The 25,578-nt window shown below is 31.2% G+C and overlaps 1 protein-coding gene across 1 annotated transcript; it reads right to left on the bottom strand.

The window, feature by feature from the left end:
- Positions 1-134: 134 nt before the first annotated feature.
- LOC134268008 (low-density lipoprotein receptor-related protein-like) lies at positions 135-22,653 on the bottom strand. The gene is made up of 19 exons (XM_062750215.1): positions 22,550-22,653; positions 22,339-22,402; positions 21,453-21,472; positions 19,839-19,890; positions 18,391-18,410; positions 18,024-18,084; positions 17,072-17,103; positions 16,757-16,811; positions 11,071-11,090; positions 9,638-9,689; positions 8,902-8,921; positions 6,974-7,034; positions 6,062-6,093; positions 5,731-5,785; positions 2,826-2,857; positions 2,612-2,663; positions 2,216-2,235; positions 954-1,005; positions 135-247 (listed from the first exon to the last, which is right to left on the bottom strand). Exons 1-19 carry the CDS (start codon positions 22,634-22,636, stop codon positions 213-215), a joined length of 822 nt encoding a protein of 273 aa, XP_062606199.1. The 5' UTR covers positions 22,637-22,653; the 3' UTR covers positions 135-212.
- Between the last annotated feature and the right edge of the window lie 2,925 nt (positions 22,654-25,578).

Raw genomic sequence — 25,578 nt, 5'->3', positions numbered from 1 at the left:
TTTCTTTTCGAGAAACAAAAAATACATGCGGTTTTACATGTATGTGTTAGGAATCTCTTTAACAGAACTTTTCAAATGTGAAAAAATAAAATTAAATTATTCTATATTTACTAGGATATACTGAATATTGCGTTTCTCGTAATTTAATTTTTTTTTAAATCGTTAAAACATGGGGTTTTTTTTTAAATTGTTAGGGAAACCCAAATAAAAGCTTAATAGATACTTACCCTTCCACATGGTCTCAGACCTTCATAAAAGAGATAAAAAAAAAGATTAAAAGCATTCAAAATATTACAGGTATTTCAATTTGTTTGAAAAACATGTAATTCAAATTAAACAGATTCGGGATGAAAACGAGTTAGGGAACATCCAAGGTGCAAAAACTCGAATCCCTCGTAACCGCCATATTTCTATTTTTTTTAATACACTGAGAGAGTTTTGTACAATTTTATCAAAATCAGAAAACATGAAAAATCTTCTAGATAAAAAGGCAATATAAAAAAGTAGATGAATAACACTAAACTTGAGAAGGATATTAACCAAGAAAGATGTCCTCCAACAATAGAAACGAATTTTCTCTTTTATTTCAATGAGAAATGCTTTATAGGACTTTTTAATCAAAAGTTTAGTCAAAATTCAATCGCAAATGAATGGTTATACATTGAAACGTTTTCTACTTTTATTATTCCTGTGCGTTAATTATACACTGTATTTTAAATTCACTGGAAAAGGTTAAATACGCATTGTGGCTTCATAATGTTTTAATCATGACGTCATGAGAAACGTTAATGACTACTTTTCAAAACTTTCTAATCAGCCAACATGGTTGTAAGCCCAAAGAGTAACAATAAAACAAGAGTTAATGTTGAAAAAGGGTTGGCACTCAAATATCGCGCCCACCTCACATTCAATTTATATATTTCATTGGCCGTATACATGCATTTGTATATTACCTGGTTGGCATCTTCCACGGTTACACCAGTTATTTTCTGGACAATCAGTATCCTAAAAAAATAAGATAACTCAATTTAATTTTAAACTTTAAAGAGGCTTTCTGCTCGGACAACTGACATACAAAAATACATATAACAAACTACTTTTACAAGCCTATTTAGCAAATAGTTACTATCTGTGTAATAAGTTATAGTTTACTTATACAAGTCTTTATATTTTTGGTATTGAGAGTGTACATGGTATTTGTTTCCATATGAAAATGCGAGCTGTTTTGATTACAACTTTTTCAGTTCACTGTGAACTTGGCACGGAAGCATTCTACTCAAGTAGTAAAAATTACAAAGGTAAATAGCCAGCAGGCATTTTTTAATTTAAACCCTTTCCATTACGTTACTTTATTCCTGAATAAGTTAAAGATAACAAACACTGTTGAATTGAAAGAAATCTCCGAACTATTCAAATATTCCATCATGATCTAAATCAGGGACCCTGGAAAGAGACGGGATCAGTTAACTGTGGGGAGTAAGTATTCCCTGTATATCAGACACTCAGTCACACCGTAAAAACGATGTTCATCGATTTCGATAGCAACCTGTATCTCCACTGGCATTGAAACACACTTGCATTGGAAAAATAAAATAAGATCACCTGATAAAATAGGTTAACAAAGGCATTACATTTCTGTGAACTTTGCTTATCCAGGTATTCAGGAACATTCACAATTACTATAAATAATGTTAAAAATATTAGTTTCGCAGATACAGGAAACATCTCGCAAAATTGATGTAATTTTGTGATGCACAGTATAGATGGAAAAACTTTAAAACGGTTTCTTTTAAATAAACGTGCCATGTCAAATGGTTGAATCCATCCAACACACAAGTTATTAAATTTTGTCTGTGTATTATTTATTTCATGTATTACTTTATTTGGAATTGAACCCAATTTGTTCGGCAGTTATGATATTTGAGCAGTCGAGTATTAACTGCGACTCAGTTTTTTTTTTGTAGAACGGGCCCAAGGACTTCATTGTATAGCTTTAACACGAGGGACCGTTCTTTTCGATTTTAAAGTCTGGTTTAACACCTGATAGTGAGAGCATAGTCAAGAGCGAAGAAAGACCAACCTTCACCAAACGACAGTACCTTACACACGCTGAACTTCGAACATTACTGAGACAGAGGGAAAGATTTGTTACAAAAGCCTGGCCTCTGCCATAGGAATACATTAGCTAAAGACAAAAGTGCTGGGAACGCCTTACCGAAAAACAAGTATTCCGACCTGGAAAGAAACGACGAATGTTTATTGGATGGTTGGAAAATAATGATAATTGCAATTCGTACATGAGCGAAAATCAAAAGAGACATTGGCATGTGAACCTTTACAGTGATTTTTTTTTTAAAAAAGATCCTTTTTTAACTATATTGTTTCAAATTAATTACTAATTACCTTACAAAAATAGATGTTGCTATTTTTCAGAATCAGAAAGGCTTAAAATAAACGGAACAAATGACATGCGAAGTTTTGCTAAATTAACTTCTAATTTTGATTCTGTATTAAATATCTGGGAAACGGGTATAAAAACACCCAAATACACATTGCATGTGTGTTTGTGGAGCGAAGTGACTTTAATCAATGATAAAGTATGATTACTTACGATTTCTACAAATTCCACTCACACAGCTGTATCCTCGAGGACAGTCAAAGGTCTATAAATATTAAGTAATAAAAATATTTATTATTTTGTGCTTAATTGTTTAATACTTCAAAGATATACTATTAAATTCAAAATAAAAAACGTATATACAAAATGAAAACTTTCAAATTGAAGAAAGAAACAATTATCAAAAGGAAAAATTATTTATACTAACTGTTTCACAAAATCTTTGATCTTCCACTGGGTCTTCGTATGGAAAAAAGAATACATCTCTTTTATTTCTAATTACATTCTAAAGATATGCGCGTACATTTCACGTACATAAAGGCTGAGGGAGATCATTTTCCCCCCCAAAAAAATTGTATTGACGTTTGAATAATAAATACTTTGCAAAACTAAGGTGCACAATGCAAATAAATGTTGAAAATGTTCTTAATTAATTAACTTTCCAATGTTGATGAATTATTAATTTAAAAATAATTATTAGTTAATTCGGCAATAGTTAAATTCATTCAAGCCCATAATATCTCAACAGTGTAGATATACACAACGTCGTATTTTCAATGTCGGAAGTTTTCCTAAATTCTAGTGAATGTAAAAACATATTTCACGCCAAAGCAATTCGATAATTCCATCAATCTATGTTTAAACATGTACCTTGCTATGTGAGATTTAACTAACGAAAACCTTGCCTTTAATAATACGTTTTAATTTTGTTATACAGATTGAAATAGCATTTAATTTTCTTGGGTTTTTGTCGTAATTGAATGTTTTGCATAATGACATAGTTAATGTTTTCTGCATAATATGTTTTTGTAGTTGTGTTAAAGGTTGATAAATTGTATTCATTTTGTAAACAAATGCATACAATTTTTTAATCACTAATTCACTTCATAAATGGTATATTTTAAAAAAAAAAATGCTCTGGAAAGCAGTAACACTTCTAGTTGATACTATCGATTAAATCACCATGTTAAAAAAAATTACAAAAAAACAAGAGGCCCACGGGCCTTATAGGTCACCTGATATCATGTAACAACTATCGCACAATTGAATTTGGTTCATGTTTTAAACCAGAGGCCATGAAATTAACAATTTTGAAAGAGGCACCATTGCTTACCATAATTATATACTTAGCTTACTTACTCTACTTACTTAATACCCAGAGGTAGATCAGAGTAACAAAGAAAAAATGCTCTTCCAACTTATAACCAGTTGTGCACCCCACCCCAAAGGAACCACTGACCCTGAGGCCACTTATTTCAAAATTTTCGAAATTTTATCATAAATTTTATTTCATCATAAATTGTTGATTAATACTCAAGAGCAGATTTCAAAGCATTAATCTATTTTCAGACTATGCACATGTAACACCCCCACCTACCCCTGACCCATGGGGGCATGGAAATCACTATTTGATAGAAGCACCTTTTTTCATCATAGATATATATACTTAGATCATTGGCATAATACCCAGGTGCAAATGAAAAGATTTTTTAAGAATCAAAGTATTTTCACTATAGAATCAAAAGACTCCACTTACGCAAAATGGGTAAACCCCTGACACAGCTAGGGGCCATGAAATTTACAAATTAGGTTGAGGCACTCTTGCTCATTATAACCATATACTAATTTAGTTTATTTAATACCCAGGAGCAGAGAGGAAGATTTTCAAAGAACTGTTTTTTTTCACTATATAATCAATAGAGCCCGCCCTAACACCAGAACCCCTGATCCTGGGGCCATAAAATTCACAATTTTGGTAGAGCCACTCCTGCTCATCATAACTATGCACTTAGTTTGTTTATTTAATACCCAGAAGCAGAGAAGAAGATTTTCAAAGAAATAATGCATTTTCACTATATAATCTATATAGCCCCACCCTAACACCAGAAACCCTGACCCTGGGGCCATAAAATTCATAATTTTGGTAGAGGCACTCTTGCTCATCATAACTATGTACTTACTTAGTTTATTTAATACCCAGGAGCAGAGAAGAAGATTTTCAATGAAATAATGCATTTTCACTATATAATCTATATAGCCCCGCCCTAGCACTAGAACCCCTGACCCTGGGACCATAAAATTCACAATTTTCGTAGAGGCACTCTTGCTCATCATAACTATGCACATAGTTAGTTTATTTAATACCCAGAAGCAGAGAAGAGATTTTCAAAAAAAATAATGCATTTTCACTATATAATCTATATAGCCCTGCCCTAGCACTAGAACCGCTAAACCTGGGGCCATACAATTCACAATTTTGTAGAGACATTCCTGCTCATCATAACTATGTACTTAGTTTATTTAATAACAAGAAGCAGAGAAGAAGATTTTCAAAAAAATAATGCAATTTCACTATATAATCTATATAGCCCCATCATAACACCAGAAACCCTGACCCTGGGGCCATTAAATTCACAATTTTCGTTCCCTTCACCCCCAGATGCTATATGCCAAAATTGGTTGAAATTGGTTTAGTGGTTTCAGAGAAGAAGCTGAAAATGTTTAAATGTTAACACACGACGCACGACGGACGACGACGGACAAAAACAGATAGCAATAGGTCACCTGAGTTTACTCAGGTGACCTAAAAATTCATAAGAAAAGCACATGTAAATTATGAAAGCCCAAGCACTAAATATCCTTTATTAATGCCCATAATTTAAGCTTTTCAAAAACTTAAAAATAAATGTCTAAAGATTAAATTAAGCCTTGTGATTTTGATCACTTTTTGAGAACATTTGAAAATAATAATCAAAATGCCAAAACTTATATTCATTTTTTGAGATTGATTAATATATTTTTTCCGACTAGAAACATTCTCTTAGATATATTTTCTAAGTTATCATGTATTCTTATTTAAGCATGTCAATTGACCATGCAGTGTCGATATTAAGAGTTTTAACTCATTTTTTAATTAAAAGACTAATTTAATTGATTATATGTGTGAAATTAAATCACTGATTTGATATTTCCTTGAAGCTATAATAGCAGATGGAGGTGCCGACAAGTTTTAACTCCGCGCGTTAGCAGTATAAAGCAGATATCGTTAACAATTGAATCTGTATTGAGACATTTATTCAGTGAAAAAGGAATTAAAAGGAATAATTACTTACTTGGTAGACAAATACCAGCAAAATGAGAACAGTAATATCCTTCTGGGCAGCCAGTCTATAAATTAAACGATAAATTAAAAACCAGAAAGCTACGTTTCCCTGCAGTAATTATCAACATACAAAATTTAAACTAAGTTGCTGCGTTTTAATTCAACTGCGCACATGAAAAATCCTTTATTACCTGAAAATACTTTGATTAGACATTCTTGCTGACAAACAATTTAAGGAAAAAGGATCTAGTTAGTATTGACAATAACACATATGCAAACAGTATACTAACATTTTACCTCTTCATGCAGTATATCAGATAAGAAATAATACTTATACTCACGATTTCACAATTTGTAGACTCTTGTTCTGGGTCTTTAATAAAAAGAAAAGAAGACTACATTGTTTAATTCTAGCAATGATATTGTGCTCCCCACCTTTTTTTGTTGGTTAAGGTTAATTATTTATGGCATTTTGTCACTATAGTGTTTCTATCTTCTTCGCCCTGGTGTGGCTGTCTATCCAGCAAACATGCTTTCCATTTTGAAAGCGATATATCTCAATGAAAACATTATTGCCTAGTTGAAGTCTTTGAAAGTGAATTTTGTAGCTCATAAGGTCAAAACTCAAAATAAATATGTTAACTAATTTTCCAATGTCGACGAATGACTTATTTATTGATATTTTTGTTTAGTAATTTTGGAAATAGTTACTTATTGTGGAATTTAACTAACGACAAACTAGAATGTAATAACACGTTATAATGGTCTAATACAAATAAAAAAATAAAGTCATTTAATTTTCTTGATTAGTTTTGTAAAAGGTAAATCTTCAAGCTCATTGTCACAGAGATAAAAATATTATACAGAACTTCTCCCAAGTAATGTACATGTTTAAAGTGATAGACCTATGTCATGTAACCCAATAGTTATGAACTAGGTAAAAGGTCTTTTGTATCGAAATAGACGAAGAGATAAAAAAGATTTCATTTGATGTCTTCGTTTCCTTAAAATAGGGAACATAATATCATATGCTTTTACATGCACAGGTCATGGGAACTATTTAACAGTTAAAGTTTTACAGTCAAATGGAGGATCAACTAGGAATGGATGTGAAGCAAAATAATCAGTGAATATGAATCAATTAAAAATGATTAAAAGTATATAAGTGATATCAAATTTTAAAAAAAATCAGACACTAATAACATTTCTATCTGTATTCAGACATAAACTTCAAATAATGTATAATTACGTACTTCGTTCACATACACCAGCAAAATGATTACAATAATATCCTGATGGGCAGTTTGGCCTTCCCTGTATCAACATGAAATGAAAAAAATGATTAATTAAACTATGTTTCCCCAGAGAAAAAAAAATGTAAAACCAACACACGACATATATAAATATGAAGTATTTTCTTTATTAAAATGCAGAAACTCCAACGACGAGGGTAATTCAATAAATAATGTAATATCTAAAAGTAAGGAAAAAAAGGTATTATTATTCGAATTAAGTTCAATCCCTTAAAGTATTCCCTGTGACCTTTCACACATGTCTTAGGTCTTTGTACCCTTGAACAGAAAGCCTTAACATTCCCATCCGTAGGGATGACCCGAAGACATTGATGAATATCACTACCCAAGGCATATATGATTCTGTACCATTCTTCCTTTCTTTTGTTTTTATGCGGTTAAGAAAAAAAATATTGAGATCTAGCGGGGTAAGAAAAGCTCTACAAACTTTTTTTTTCAAAATTTTATTTATTTACTTATGCTTATTTGCAACAGCATTGTCAGTTTTAGATATATTATACTGGGAACCGGTATTTGGACTTCCTTTGAAGGAAATTTGTTTATAATAATAACAACAAGGTCTATAACAAACGTTATTACTTATTTTTTCTACCGTAAACTTTCTTTACTTATGCTGCAATATACCTTCATAACCAGCATAAGGAGTGCATATATCTCAGTTGATTCGTAAATTTGAATCGTTACTGTTTCGGTGAAAATTTTACTGTGTTAGAACCAACACAGCAAAACAGCTAATGGAGAACTCTGCACGCTGAAAGTCATCATTTCGTAAGATCTAAAGATGTTATAATGATGTTGACAGCAAATACAATTTACCATTGAGTCAAATGCTGACAGGAGCTTTTCAAACTAATTGTTAATTAGTATTTTTAGTCCATACATTTTACAGCAAATAAAATATATCACTGAGTCAAATGCTGACTGAAGTTTTTCATACTAATTGTTTATTAGTATTTTTAGTCCATCATTTTTACACTGAATTGACGACGCGTGCAAAAAATTTAAATACATTTTGTTCTTCTGGGAAAACGTTGTTTAGCTGGTTGAGTTTGGGAACATATTAGTTTTTACCTGTTTCTTATTATTATTATTATTATTATTTTGAGCTAAAACCTTTTTAGGGTTAATAGGTGTGTAGTGTAGGTGTGCAACACGAAGGTTATTTTGCGCCCGTTATTTCCGATTATGACAAGGAGCACACAGCTGGTGTGGTCGTTTAGCAGGGGATTTCATTCCTCTATGGCACTTGATCCTTCTGATGTTTTGGAGCTCCTGTGCTTGCTATGTTCCTAATTTGTACCTATTCATGAAATGTTGATCTTGAATACTGTTCGTTATCTCCAAATGATTATTTCCCGATCATGACGAGGAGTACACAGCGAGTGTGAACGATCGGCAGGAGAAGCTTACTCTTCCATTTCAACAGATACCATGTTTAATGGTTTTCCCTGCTCCTTATTTGTATTATAATGATATTTGAGCTGGAATATTGTTCGTTATCTCCAAATATTCCGATATAAAAGGCATAGATTTTACATTCGCACTCATTTTTATCTTCTTGGCAGTGCACGTGATAACTAGAAAATACTGTTCAACTTAGTGCAGCTTTTAATTTAAAATTCTTTATTTTTGCGCGGACAATAGAAAATTCACTGCGATTTTATGCGTTAGGAAGCTCTTTTACAGAACTTTTCGAGTGTGAAAAAATTAAATTAAATTCTACATTTCTTAGGATATACTGAAGCTTGCGTTTCGTATTGAACGACCCTCGTATATATTTAATTATCAAACTTAAATAAACTCGTTAATACATGTTCTTAGAAAAAATCGTAATGGAAACCCCAATTAAAAGCATAAAATGTACTTACCCTTCCACATGGCCTCAGACCTTCATTAATAAAATGAAAAAAAAAGCATTTCGGTTAATAAAAATATTATATTCCTGTTAATTTGTTTGTACAAACATGTTATTCAAAATAAACGAATTCTCAAAAGCTTGATATGAAACTCAAAAATCATCGTAACCACCATATTTTTATTACAGTGAGAGAGTTTGGTACATTATTAGAAAAATCTGAAAACGTTGAAAATCTTCTAGATGAATAGGCATTATTAAAAGTAGAAAATGAACACCAAACCTGAGGATGTTATTAACCAAGCAAGATTTCCTTCAACAACAAAAAAGAATTTTCTCTGTTACAAAATTCCGACATGAAATGAAATCGCCCTTGTTACTAATAAGAAATATTATATACGACCTTTTAATCAAAAGTTTACTCAAACTTCAATCGCAAATGACATGTTATGTATTGAAACATTATTCTAATTTTATTATTTCTTTGCGTTAATTATATACCCCGGTATTGTATTTTAAATTTGCTGGAAATAGTAAATTCCACATTGTGACTTTATAGTGTTTTAATCATGACGTCATGAGAAACATTATTGACAACTTTTGAAAACTTTCTAATTAGCCAAAATGGCTGAAAGTGCAAATATTAACAATAAAACAAGAGGTAATGTTGAACAAGGTTTGCACCCAAATCTCTATCGCGTCTGTCTCACATCCATTTTACCCATATTGGCCGTATACATGTAAATTACCTTGTTCGCATCTTCCACGGTTACACCAGTTATTTTCTGGACAATCAGTATCCTAAAAAAATTATGTGTATGTGAAACACTGATGCTCCCGTATGGCAAAATAGCAAAGATTAAAATTTTTCTTTTATGCAAATTTTATATATATTATCAAAAGCAGGGTATTTCCATTTGAAATACAATTGTGAAAATATGAAAGCAGGCCGAGGTTATATTTTTCCACAAATATAAACAAGGTCTAGGTCATTGGAATCCAATGAAAGGTCTTGCCACAAAAATACATAATATGTAAAGTATGGAAGACCTAGTTCTAACTGTTTAGAAGTTATGGCCATGTATAAATATTTTCAAAGTAGGTCTCCCTACAAAAACAAAAAAACAAACAAACTTGATGCAAAATTTAATTCTGTTCATATCTTTTTAATTTACATGTAATTGAAATTATTTAACCCTTTTAAGAGGAATGAATCAATCAATCAATCTACTGAACTTTTGGTCTTAGTCATAAATTAGTTAAGTAAAGGGGCCCCTGAGGCCCCTGAGTCGCAGGAAATACTTATTCGATAAAAACCTAGAAGACTATACTGTACATCACTAAATTCGTGAATACCTTGATAAGGCAATCAAATTTTTACCATATCCATTCTAACCATAATTTTTTAAGGTTTAAGGCTAGTGCTTTCATACTTAACATATTTAATTCTTGTGACAAGATCTTTCATTTGATAGCAAGACCTTTGACCCTTTGACCTTGGAGTTTGACCTACTTTCAAAAATTTTTAACCGTGGCCATAACTTCTGAAAGTTCAGGGCTAGGGCTTCCATACTTTACATATGTAATCTATGTGGCAAGACCTTTCATTGGATACCAATTACCTTGACCTTTTGTCCTTGACCTTGGAGTGGGGTGAAACAGGACCCAGGGCTTCGTTTTATAGGCATTACAAAAGGTACCACTCTTTGCGTTTTGAAATCCATCTACACTAAAGGACCGAGTCCTTTGATATAGTTTGTCCAATTGAAAGCTTACAGTTCAAAAAGAAGACTAAAATATCCTGATCAAGATTGGTCTAACACTGTGAACTGTTTTTTTGAGCTTCTGGCTATAATTAAAACATGCTTGATTTTTGTAAAATGTTAAAGAATTTTTGGCAATCTTTTTAATTTTTGATTCTTCAGTACCATTAATAAGAGGACCTGGAAAACTTATAGGCAAAATATAACAATTCATTCAACCCCAAAAAGCGCTGTGCCTAACCTGTTTTATGAGGCGATATATTCTGAAGAATACACATACAAGAACATCTTATTTTTTAAAAACAATAAACAGACAAGTGGACAAAATGGAGACAGAGGATAAGATTTGTTACAAAAGCCTGACCTGTACCATTCGATTACATATTAAGCAAAAGACAAAAGTGCTGGGAACGCCTTACCGAAAAACAAGTATTCCGACCTGGAAAGAAACGACAAATGTTTATTGGATGGTTAGAAAATAATGATTATTGCAATTTGCATATACATAAAAATCAAAAGAGGCATTGGCATGTGAACCATTACAATGAGAAGTTTTTTTTTTTTTAAGTTTATTTATAGATCAATAGTGTTACAAATTAATTACAAATAACTAGCTTATATCAAGAGGCCCATGGGCCTTATATGTCACCTGAGAATCATGCAACAACTTTCAAATGATTAAATTAGGTTCATGTTTTAAGGTAGATGCTATGGCATTCACAGAGGCTGGCACCATTGCTAATCGTCACTATAATTAAACTTAGCAATTGCTTAGTTTAATTACTTACAAAAATAATCAAACTTTACAACTGATATGTATGAAATTCTTCTTTGTCAAATGATAGTTGACAGCTAAAGATATCATACCAAAAAATTGATTTATATCTGGTGGTTAATATGTTGACCCCAAGCTTCCTTTATACGAATAGGCAGGGTAGGGGAACAAAAATTGCATATCAACTAATCAGTAATATTTAAGAAATGAATGTAATATTTTTCCCTTTGATCGATGTATCAAAGAAAAATTTGGACGGAAAACTTCATCAATGCGCGTAGCGCATTGATGAAAAAGTTTTACGTCCAAATGTTTCTTTGATACATCGATCAAAGGAAAAAATATTACAGTCATTTCTTATCATTTAATTATGATTTTAAATTAACAAAATTAAACTTTCTTTCACTTTTCTATTAAATTTACGCATCAAAAACAGTGCGCACGAATACATCACAACAACGTTAACGTTGCTGAAATTCAAAATGGCTCAAACGAAGAAACGTTCATTGTCATGGCATTACCAACATTCTCTAAAATAATTTACAGTTCTTTAACACAAAAAAAATTACCTGTTGTTTTATCCTAATCGGTATATTTTCCCCAGTAAGTTATCTAAGTTCATAAATGTGAAGGGAAGCTACTCGAATATCCTAACAGTTCTAACGTTAGGTCACAGAAATTTTGGATTTCATTTGCACATCTTTTCAACTGAATTTCAAACCGAACATATAAATACGTATCACAATTCACGACCTGTAGACCTGTAGTCAATGCTGTAAAACCTGAAAGAGTCTGCTGCCGACTGTTTAAGATCCTCATTCATGCAGTGTCGTTTTTCTCGATCATTCGTTTCCCAAGATTTAACAGATTAACGGTTTTCCTCTCTTTGGTAGCATAAAAAAAATGTTTCTTCAGAATTCTATTGTTCATTCCAGACATCTCAAAGCCAAACATTTAACAAAAGTATGTCGATTTCTTTCCTTCCTTCCCAAAACTGTTTTGTTGTTATGCAGACGATTTGATTTGTTTAGCAAAGGGGGATAACTCAAATAGAAACGAAAGTAGAAAATAAGTCAGGAACATAACGGACAGGTTTCGAAATTCAGGAAAATATTTATTAAAGTAAAAGTATTTAATTATTCCTTCAAAAAGTAATCTGGAAGCGGGAATATACATGTAACGGCTGTCGAAGTAGTTCGGCCGCTTAGTGCAAGCGAACTCTAGATTTTATTGATGCAGTTATCAAAAGAATTTTTTTATCCAATCAGAATCAAGTGTTTTATAGAAATTAAATGATTCAGCGATAATCAGAAGTGTCACTACAACACATGAACCCCTGAGCCTAGGTCCACACATAGCACAATTTTTGAAAAGACATACTTGCTTATCAAAAATCTTTTATTAATGCGCCCAAGGAGCAGATTTCAAACAATTCATTTTCAGTATATAAGCAGAGCCCCCCTTCCCCTCTCTATAGTACCACTGACCCAGGGGCCTGGAAACTCGCAATTCTAGAAGAAGAACCCTTAAACATCATAACCATATACATTGTAGGTAGTTCATCTGCTTTTTACCCAGGAGCCGAGAATATGATAAATAAACATTCACTGAAAATTTCAGCTTATTACGTCCATTATTTTTGGAGAAAAATGCTTTGTCCACGATTTTACCAGACAACCCTCATAAAAGTGCGGATTTTTATCTTGAAGTTTTAGTTTATATAAAGGAAATTCTCAGGTTTTAAATTGCGGCCATCGTAGAAATTAATTTATCATATGTACTAGGAACACGTGCTTTTGTTTATTGTGTGCTAATAATAGCGACAGTAGCTATTGGTCAGTATTTAAAGGTCGATACCTGTAGAACGGGTGAACAGGTATTCACTTTAATCACGATTTTAACTCATTCGAAGGCTTTGCTTTGCTACATTCACACCCACCCACCCACCCTCTTACTTACCTCAACCTTTTACTAGTATTTTTAATAAAGAAATTGTTTTCATTTCAAGAAAATTAAAAGTTTTGTACACAACAGATTAATTGTCAAAGATGGGAAACAATTTGCTTAGTCGCTCTAGATAATTTTATGTAAAATTTGATATAAATGTAAGATTGTTGTGTAAGGGAACATGTTAGCTACATATAGTCGAAATGTGTTTACAGATAGTTCTAACTTACATTCTTTTTGCATAGGTTTTACTTAAACTAGTCGATTAATTGTACATTATAATATATGATACGTACGTAAGTTTGTGAGAATGAGTCTGCCATTCATTTTGTTTACCTCGCAATTGCTGCGGACTTACAGGTTTCCATAGTTTTTTCAACATAAATCGATGTTGTTTTTTATCTATGGTTTTTCCTGGGCGGCGAGGGAAGCATAATTGTGTTCATACATGCATTATATTACGTTTTTAGTCAGTGAAGTGAGGACATATAAAAGCATTGTGTTAAAATGCATTTTGTACTGTTATGCGTGATTAATTATATTTTTCATATATTGTAGAAGGAAGGTAGAGAATCAGTACCATTGAAGACTTGTTTTTGTAAATGTATACGTCTAATAAATATTGGCAAGCAAGCGCTTCCATTTCCTATGTAGACAAGTGTTCTTGTTTTGATTGTAAATAATTTATGTTCGTTTGAGTGAAACGAATTAGAACATAACAAAACATAATAAAAATAGTAGGTTTTCAGATTCTTTCTCAGAAATGGATTTAAAATCACTTATTCAAAGTGCTTTATCAAAAATATTTTAAAAAGTGGAAAGTATTAATTATGAGGAATGTTAGAACTCGATTTTTTTCACGGATTTGTTTGTTTGTTTGTTTTGTTGTTTTTTTTTTTTTTTTTTGGGGGGGGGGGGTTGTTTTTTTTTTTTTTTTTTTTTTTTTTTTGTTTTTTTTGTAGCAACTTAATTTTCTTGCGTTTCTTATCCCTGAAAATTTTCTTAACATTTTTGGGGTGTTTCTGGATATATTTAACTTTCATTTCAATCTTCTTTTTGATTTTTAAATGCCGTCCGATTTTGTTATCACTGCTGTTCGATTATATATTATCGGACTGGTAAATATTATTATCGGACTGCTACAGGTAAATTTTTAGACTGCAAGAACAAACTCATGACGTCACAGCAATGTTTAAACTATGTTTATACCTTGCTATATCGTATTTAACTAACGAAAAATTAGAATTTAATAGTGCGTTTTAATGTTCTAATACAGATTGAAATAGCAAATAATTAATTTTCTTAGTTTTTTTCGTAATTGAAAGTTTGGCAGGATGACATAGTTAATGGTTTCCACATGCTATGTTTTGTAGTGGGTTAAAAGTGGTAAAATTCTTAATTTTGATAACAAAAATTTTTTTACACACATTCTTTTTTGTCCCCCGCTTGAAAAGTGGGGGATATTAATTTGGGTTTGTCCGTCCGTCCGTCCGTCTTTCTGTCTGTCTGTAACGCTTTCGTTTCCACATGATATCTCGAGAACCCTTTGAGCTTTTGAAATGAAATTTTGCATAGCAACTCCCTATAGAATAAGGAAGACCCCTATTGATTTTGAGGTCAAAAGGTCAAAGGTCAAGGTCATAAATTCGCAAATTCTGTCTGTTATAACGCTTTCGTTTCCACACGATATCTCGAGAACCCTTTGAGCTTTTGCAATGAAATTTTGCATAGCAACTCCCTATGGACTAAGAAAGACCCCTATTGATTTTGAGGTCAAAAGGTCAAGGTAATAAATTCGCAAATTCTGTCTGTTATAACAATTTCGTTTCCGCGCGATGTCTCGAGAACACTTTGAGCTTTTGCAATGAAATTTTGCATAGCAACTCCCTATGGACTAAGAAAGACCCCTATTGATTTTGAGGTCAAAAGGTCAAAGTTCAAGGTCATAAATGTATACATTCTGTTTGTGTATAACGCTATTCTTTTCGGGCGATATTTCAAGAGGATTTTGAGCTTTTGCAATGTAATTTTATACCAAAAGTCCCTAGGACCTCTCCCACCCCTTTCAAAGTGTCCCGACCCGTTTGTTTTATTAGTATTTATTGTATTACATGTCGCTATCTTAAGCACAGGGGCATGAAGGAGAGTTATTACGTATAAAACAGGTTCCCGGCGGACTTTATATTTTTGTTACATCTATTAGAACTGTTGAATAAAGGTTAAATTAGACACCATACATTGTGTAAAATTTTGACAATATGTCGAACGTGAATATATACATGTATCTGACTTTATGTGTGTATATAATTTTTGCTATTTTAAGGCGGCTCCGTGGTCTAGTGGTATGTCTCTCGCTTCAGATGTGAGAGGGCCTGGGTTCGCTTCCTGGCCGACCCATTTTTTTTTTTCGAAATACTTTTTTTTTTTACTAAATGATAGTATTCAGCATGTGAAATGAAAAATTTATGAGGTTCTGGCTAATACAAACTCATAAAATCATCATAACAGTGTGATAAATATTCCATATAAAAAGGATCTTCTACACACATGATAAAGAATAATCAATCAAACCTTTTTATCCATATTGGCATATTTTATTTACTTCAGTATACATTTAACAATTCTACAAATTCAGTCAAGGGGATCCGAACCCCCCCCCCCCCCCACCGACCCCCGAACTGTGCATGGTTTACTTTTTCCTTAAGCAGGGGACACAAATTCTCTGAATTAGCTTGTTTAATTTACTAATTCGCTACACGAATTGTATGGTCGTACATATAAAAAAACATGCTACGGAAAGTAATAAAAATTCTGGTTGATACTATCGATTAAATCACATTTAAAAAAAATCAATTTACAAAAAGAAACTTTAAGTTCTTTTAACAAGAAAATCAAATGTAAAATATGGAAGCCCCAGCACTAAATATTCTTTATTTATGGCCATAATTTAAGCTTTTTAAAAATTCAAAAATGAATATTTTAAATCATTTTTACAAAAAATGATTTTTTTTTTTTATAACTTTTGAAAATAATAATCAAATACCAAAATTTAATTTTCATTTTTGAGATTGACTGAATATTTTTTACGACTAGATAGAAACATTCTCCTAGCAATATGTTCTAATTTACGTATCAAGTATCCTTATTTAAAGCATATCCATTGACCATGCTGTTTCAAGTGTTTTAACTAATTTTTTAAATAAAAACTAATTTAGTTGTAAACGTGTGCAATTTAAGCACTGATTTCTTATTTACTGGAAGCTATAACAGCAGATCTAGATGGCGGTGCTGACAAGTTTTAATTTCCCGCGTTAGCATGATAAAGTAGATAACTGTAACAGTTGAATCTGTATTGAGACATTTATACAGTGAAAATTACTTACTTGGTAGACAAATACCAGCAAAATGAGAACAGTAATATCCTTCTGGGCAGCCAGTCTATAAATTAAACGATAAATTAAAAACCAGAAAGCTACGTTTCCCTGAAGTAATTATTAACATTCAAAACTCAAACTAAGTAGCTGCGTTTTCATTCAACTACGTGCATGATAAATCCTAAATATAACATAAAAATACTTTGATTAGACAATCTTGCTGATTGGAAAAAAGATCTAGTCAGTATTGACAATAACACATTTACAAACATATTACCACTGTATGCAGTATATCAGATCAGAAATAATACTTAATATACTCATGATTTCACAATTTGTAGACTCTTGTTCTGGGTCTTTAATAAAAAGAAAAGAAGAAGGCATCATGTTTAATTCTAACAAAGAAATTCAGAGAATTTTGCGCCACACCTTTTTTGTGTTGGTTAGGGGTAATTATTTATGGCAAATTATTACTATATTGTAACTATCCCGGTGTAGCTGTCCGTCCAGCAAGCATGCTTTATATTTTGAAAGCGATATCTTGCAATGAAAACATTATTGCCTGGTTAAAGTTTTTGAAAGTGAAACTTCTGTGGTTCATGGGGTCAAAACTCAAAATACATAAAAAATTGTCTTTTTAGAAATTATGTCCTTGTGAAAAAATGAAAGTCCCCTATCTTTACATGAAACGTTATGGAAAAGTAAGTGAATTTCAATTTCAACGTCATCAGGTTAAAAAGTTTTCAAAAAATGATAAAAAAAAAATGCTCGGACGTCCGAGCCAACCACACAAAGTCGCAAAGATGATAATCATTGAAAGTTGTAGTTATGGGCAATGCAAATATGTTATATAATACAAAAGTTATCATCAATGTCAAGTGGTTTGGAAAAAGGTCAACCCTCAAGGTGTTTGTTATGGGAAAAAACATAATCATAATCATACACAAGAAAGACAAGTGATGAAGTTTTTTGTGAAGATAAACGGGGAAATAGAAAATAAATTAAATATCCTCGTTTTGTAAAGGTATTGAACAACTGTAATATTTTAGACTTATTAAAACAATCTGACATTCCTTGCATGCAGACAAAAGGGCACTCAAATTTGTACTGGCGATTTGAGGGAAAACTAGGGAAGTGAATCAAAATAATCATTGTGTATGATAAAGATTGTAGTCATTTAAAGAATAAATTATTTATTTTCGAAAAAGAAAATAGATTCCAATAAATCTTTATCTGTATTAAGCTATAAACATCAAATAATAATTTTATTACGTACTAGGTAAACATACACCAGCAATAGTAGAGCAGTAATATCCAACTTGGCAGTTTGGCATTGTCTGTCAAGTGAATAAAAAATGATAAATATACAGTACTTTTTCTGTTAATCAAAATGCAAAAACTATATATATATATATATATATATATATATATATATATATATATATATATATATATATATATATATATATATATATATATATATATATATATATATATATATATATATATATATATATATATATATATATATAGGCCTATACACTTTATATGATAAATATATTATCTTGTTCAAAATAAAATTCATTAAAGCATTCTCCAAAACACTGTTGTAGGGACCCTAGTTAAGTATAATTTATACTTACCCTTCCACATCGTCTTCGACCTTTATTGAAAAAAAAATTAGATTAGTCAAAATATAACATGTACATTCATTTGTTTATTTTTTAGCTATCTTAGCGTAAACAGATTTTCAAAAGGTCGATACAAAACGAATATGGACTGAGAAAAATTCGCCATCCAGAGGACAATGATGAAGGAAACATTTTTTTGTTATAATTCAAATCCACGTTACCACAATACTAAATTCAATGAGACAAGTTTTCAAGATGACGAAAGTCAGCTTCGGTAATCTACTAAACATCTTCAATGGCGCTCATTTCTAATAGCTACCTTAAATTGCGGTTTCTTATTTATCTATATTTTCTGGGACAATTCACTACTCTTGTTATTAACATGTGAACATACCTCAGAAAACAAGGATCAAAACAAATATGTAATATGTAAACATTAGCACTTGCCATGTCAGCCTCGTTTATCTTTGAATGGTTTTGTATGATACATGTATTATATACTATTTATGTTGAAGCAAAAATTGAAATGGATGAAAATAGAAATTTAATTTTTGCTTCAACATAAATTAAATAATAGTTTGATTTCAATTTTTGCACTTTGTTGGTAATAAATGTATTATGAGAAAATGACACTAGAAATAATTTCAAGCATATACTTGTATATCCATATACGATAAACTATAGAGCGGTACTAAGGGATCACTCTTAAGTCTTGGCTTTTCAATCTTTAAAACTGGTAATTCCAACTCAGAAGTTGGAAATTCCAACTTTAAATTGGCTTTTCCAATTTTTTAAGCCAACTTTAAAGTTGGAATTGCCAATTTTAAGGTCGGGAAAGGCAAGTTGAACTTAATTTAGAATTGAAATTATGAACTTTTAAATTAAATTACATTATACTAATACTCTTCAGTAAAAACAAATACTAGCATCAATTATAATCTCGTATTTAATTAATTTAGATGCCAAATCTATGGCAAGTATTATACTGGACAGAAAAATAAACTAAACCATGATTCCGTATTCTTGACCAACGTACTAGGGACGAAACTTTTATGTTTAGAGAATTTGCTTAGTGAGGTACAGGAATAAGATGTTCTTGATTTACAACACTTTGAAATTAGATGAAATTACCAGTGTTAGCTAAGAAAACTATAATTTCATGATATATATATATATCGCCATTGAGCAGTGATGGATCTTTTCGTACTAGTACCTTTTACGAAAGGGACCTCGGTCTAATCCGAAGGACAGCTCTCAACGTCCCACCGTGGGATTTGAACCCACGACGTAAGGATCAACTCCTAACCTTGCGCTCTAGAGCAGACGCTCTAATCAATGCGTCACGCGGGCGACTATTCGTAAAAAAAATAAAACAAAAGTTACTGAAGACTGGCGTCCTACTCTCGATCGTGTTCGAATCATGATCAGTTTACCCTCTCTATATTCGCAGTATACATTACCTGGTACGCATCTTCCTTTGTCACACCAGTAATTTTCTGGACATTGAACATCCTAAAAATATGTTAACTCAATATTATTTAACTTAAACTTAAATTGTTAAAATTATTGAAATCATGTCTTTAAGCACGAACTGTGAATTTCATTTCTTACTTTGATAAAAGTAAGTTTATGACACTTAGAAGCATTTATTCAACATTAAAATAACATATTGAAAATATTCAGGTGCAGAAATATATGTATGGAATTACCATCACACGCCTATTTAGCAGTTTAATACTGCCTTTTATAAGTTCAAGTCTCAACTTTGATGGTATTGAAAAACATTAATGCAATTGTTTCTATTTAAAAAATACGATCTGTTTTATTGAAAACTTTTGAAATAATTGTAAACTCGACAGGGACGCATGCTACTGGAGTGTAAGATTGCATTAATTTAATTCATAAATAACTTTAATTACAAAAGTGAATGGACAAAAGGCAAGGCATATTTAAGCCTTCTACATTAACATATCTACACTGTGTCTGAACAATGGTAAATATAACTAAAAGTAATGGATTTTAACAAAAATCTGCAAACAATTTATCATCAGGATCTAAATCATGGGCCCTGGAAAGATATGATATCAGGTGCTGAGGTGTCGGGGTAAGCATCCCCTGTATATCACTGACTCAGTCAAAGCGCTATGAGAGATATTGTTTACTTGACAGAATATTTTACCCCGTATTACTTCCCGTTTTACATCCCGTTTTACATATGTATAATAGAAAATAACAAGAAAACATTGATGTGACCATCAATTGTCGCCCGGGAAATATATAAAGTAAACGATGGAAATGAGTCTTGATCATTAAACTGCTTCGATATGTGTGAAAAGGCATGCGTCTAATTGATGGAGATGATAGTCATGAATATTTTGAAAACTTAAAGTCGGATAAATTTTTATATCAAACAAAAACGACACCATTTTAAACTTCAATTCTTCGAGTAGATGTTGGCTGCATAAAATGTAAATTGATGTTAGACACATGCATCACCTATATTAAAAATGTATTTAATTTTCAATTTTAGAATATAAAACACGAACTGTGCAGAGTACGTTTTTATGCGAGAAGTAAAATTCGATACACGTTCTAAAAAAGGGGACCTGTCGTTTTTTTCGACAGTATATGATAAGCAACTTTATATTTTAAATATGAAAAACTTATATATTTAAAGATTCACTTTATGGTAGTAAATATATTATGTATCTCGTAATTTATAAAGGAAAAGAACATTCTGATTAACAATCTTTTCAATGGTTCGAAAACCTTTAATTCTGAATAACTACTCCTACCCCAATCCCCATACACCCACACTTAAACTTATATGTATAGAGCAGCCCGGTCCTCCGGGCTGCAATAAGATGCATGGTACTTAATTCAATCCACAGCGCTTTTGCCTCTTTGCTCTTCAGTGGATTTTGAATATTTGAGATTAACAAAAGCAACATAACATTATAATGTGACCTCAAAATTAAAAGACAATGTCAAAAGTTGGCACAAAAATCTCCAAAGAAAGCGCCAAAGTAAATAGACTTAACCATGTAAATCATAGATTTTACACAACGCCTTACCAAAGTACAAAAATCCTGATCTGGAAGAAAAAAAAGAATGGTAATTGGATACTACTAGAAAAAGAAATAATACATATAATTATAATATTTGCAATTTATGCATAGGCAAAATCAAAAGAGGCTAAAATACAACATGAACGCCATAACAAATAAACATTTTTGAAAGATCATTTTCTAATTAATAATGATTCAAAATAATAACTAATACATGTTACTAGCTAGCTTACAAAAATAGATGTTTGTAATTGATTATAATATATGTATAACCAATTTATGATTTTTTTAAAATCATTTCAGAACCTGATATGCGTTTAAACTAAGTCCAATGAATTCCCTCCCTGAGTTACCAGTTCCAGTCGATTGATCTGATCGTCTGGTCTTTAATTTGACTTTTATAAACGCACGCTACTGAAAAGTTTACTTGAACATTTTTTTTTCAGTAGCTTGATATGTGAACACAAAATATTTACTTGATGAATCATTTCAGATTCAAAACCTTTTCCAATTCACCATCTTTTTAATACAACTCAAGAACTAAATTAACTATGTTATCATATAATTAATGAAGGTTAAGTGATTGTGTTCATTGCGTTTCCCTTTTTGTTTATTTAAGAAAAAAAATTGATAAAGACAAACACGAGCATATCTCATGCTAAAGTCTTAAAGTATTAAAATTCATCATTTAAACGGTCATAATTTTCATTTATTGAAATAATATCCACATCCAGTTAAAAACAATTGAAATAACTATGAAGAAAAATAAAATGTTTTCGATTCGGATCGGGAAAGTGGTTGCACATTTCATATCCTTCTTTCCTTTTGCTTTGTAAGTGAATTTAACGAATGTTATTCCATATGATAAAATATAAAATTGAAAGTTACTTACTGTGATCTGGCTGACATATTCCAAATTCACAACGTTGTCCATTTGGGAAATCCCATATCCCCAACTAAAGAATTTGTTTAGAAATTAGAGTCATTAACAAATAACAAATAAGGTGTTTTCAAAATTTGAATGCTTTAGGTTAATTTGATATTCAGAATTTTAAAAACAAAAAAAACAAATTCTTATTAAAACAATAAACTAGTGCACTTACCGGAGGAAAGTACCATCTGTTTCTGTTTGAAATCTGTGCACTGACACAGAATAGCAGAAATAACTGGACACTAAGATAAAATATCATCTCCACAAAAATTAACGCACTATAATGGAATAAAAGAAAAAATAACATTATACATATATCACATGACTTTGAGGGTGACATGCCAGCATATTTGCCCTAAGGTGACAAGAAATCCCTGCAGTGTAATGTCACCCTATGCCGAACACATATTTATGTATTTATTCAAAGTTTAATGAGAGTTTATCTCCAATGACATTGTCAGCAAATACAAATTATCATTGCGTCAAATGCTGACTGACGTTTTTCATAAGTTGTTAGTCCATTATTTACACACTGAATTGACGACGGATTTTCCCGTTATTTTCCGAACATGACAAGGAGCACACGGCGGATAAGACCGGTCGGCAGGGGATGCTCACTCCTCCATGGCAACCGGTTTGAAGCTCCATGTTTGCCCTGTTCCCTTTTTGTATTGTATTATGGACTTTTGATCTTGAAAATTGTTTGTTATTTCCATGTTTCCTCAAAACACTACATTGATATTGGAAACTAAAGCATCATAGTTAAAATATCAACATCAGAGTATTTGTGTGTACAATCCGAAAGAATTAATCAAAAAAATACCTTCAGGAGTACTGTACTCAAACAATATGTTTGAGTAGTGGTGCAAAATAAGATGTGGATACTTTTTTTTTTTTCAACACTTTGAACAATCATTCCCTACACGATAAATTATAGTCCAGGCTTTTTGACATCATTGACAGCTATTTTTTTTCATCAATGAAAATGGAACTCGTAAAATTTACCGACCATGTCATCGGTGATTGGCAACTCAACTTTGATTTGATACAAATCTTTCTTATTGTGCGTACAAGTACTCTGAAGTTGTCATAAAAAATGCTTGAGTATCTGATTGACATTATTTATGTATTTTTGGAAACCAGGTTTTCGAACAACCTGCTGGAAAACTCAATGGTGCTAATTGCATTCCGTTATCAGCCGACCTTTTGTTTTAATTCATATCAAGTAGAATTTATTAAAAATATTTATCATGTGAGGAAGAAAACCCTTACTGTGATCTTCAACTCGACATTAAGATATCAACGACTAATTATCAGTTTAACAACATGTAGTTACTTTCATTCGTTAACGATTCGATATACACAAGTGATTGTGATAAAGAAAAAAGATACCAGAGAATCTAACTAACATGTTTTGATATTTTACTTGAAAAGACATAAATGGTAAGCTAACAACACGATAAACTGACGACTTCATCTTCTGAAAGGTCATCTTCCCTTAATTTTATAACAAAATACCCTTATCACCTGTATATATGGGGTTTATGTCTCTTAATTGAAACGATATGTAAAAGCATGTTCTACTTGTGGACAATGTCTAAAACGATGCAAACTATTGATAAAAAAGTTGATGAAAAAAGAATATCAACAGTCTTGTTTAAAGTCCCATTTGTCACTGCAATTTTCTTGTCAGCAATCTAAAACAATCTTTCATCATGTCATTTGCTGACTGACCTTTTTAAAACTTATTTTAACAACACGGCGGATACATGTAAGACCGGTGGGCAGAAAATGATCACTCCTCCATGGAACTTAATCCCACTTCTTATTTTGAATGAACATTTAGGCTTGAATATTGTTCGTTCTCACATTATATTTTATTTAAAATTTTCTTGCACTTGGAACTTTGTTTTTAACATTTATTTAGTACTTTAATCATTGTTTTTTAATCCCAATTGAGTTTTTTTACATACAGTTTTACCCCCACCCTCCATTTATCTTTGCAAAGATAGACATTTTACTAAAATGGATATTGGCTTATCCGAATTTTCTCCACTTTTCTTAAATTTTTAGGATGTATTAGTTATTTAGGATCTACAGTATAGTTATTTTTATATGCTTCTTATATTTGAATTTTTCTTATTTCCACAAATAGTAAAGTTGTCATATAATGATACAAAATGATACCAAAAAAAAAATGTTTTTGATTGTTTACTAAGAGAGAAAAAAAATTTACGGACTTTGGTTCAAAACTGTACTTAGATTGGAAAGCTTTTAAAAGCTAACATAGTTCAAGTGCTGCTAGGGCTTTCACATTTCACAACTGTTTTCCTGTGAAAAGACCTTACTTACCTTACCCAAATAAATTGAAATTGCATTTTAGAAAAGTTCAATCTTCGCTATGCGGGGCATCAGTGTTTCACTAACACATCTTGTTAATTTTACAATTTTAATTCTTATTTATTTATTATCAATTTTGTTATCAACTAGATTTTGTTTGCACTAGTTGGCTTTTGTAAAAGAATTCAATAACAAAGATTTTAAATTTTGAAAAAAAAACATATAATTTATTTATAATATACTTAGTGTGATCATTTTTTATCTAAATTGAGTTTTTCTTAACACAATTATCAATTCTGTCTTGATGGTGTCATTTTTTTCTTATCCCTCTCATTTTTTTAATTTCATTTTTGGCAATTTTTAACCTCTAGAATACTGCCAATCATCATTATTATTATTCTTTATTTACTTAATACATACGTATTATCACACGTATACAGTGTAATTTTGAAAAAAAAAAAAACAGATTGATTTGTATGGCTCTTCTATACTAGTACTTTAAGAAACAGAGCCTAGTTTATATAATGAATTTACTTAGTATGGCGCATCTATACATGAAATATAATAAATTTTTTGACACATAATAATTATAAAAATACAAATATAGAGATAGGAAAAAAGAAGAATTAATCACATCTTTTCATTTCTTAACTTAAAAGCTAAATGCAAAAATTTACCGAAATTACAAAGTTCAGAAAAGTTTTGTACATTCAATAATTGAACTAGTTTGAATGCGGATGGTTTTTTCCAGTAATAACTTCTAATATATTTAATTCTCAATTTCTTTGAAATAGGACAAATTAAAACAAAATGAAATTCGTCTTCTATGATGGTTTTACAAAATTCACAAAATCTAAATTC

This window comes from Saccostrea cucullata, unplaced genomic scaffold (assembly GCF_032062105.1).
Source record: "Saccostrea cucullata isolate Sc308-1 unplaced genomic scaffold, CSIRO_AGI_Scuc_v1 ctg9592, whole genome shotgun sequence".
In the NCBI taxonomy this organism is placed as follows: domain Eukaryota; kingdom Metazoa; phylum Mollusca; class Bivalvia; order Ostreida; family Ostreidae; genus Saccostrea; species Saccostrea cuccullata.
The sequence above is the reverse complement of the archived record's forward strand: the minus strand, read 5'-3'. Positions and strand labels throughout refer to the sequence as shown.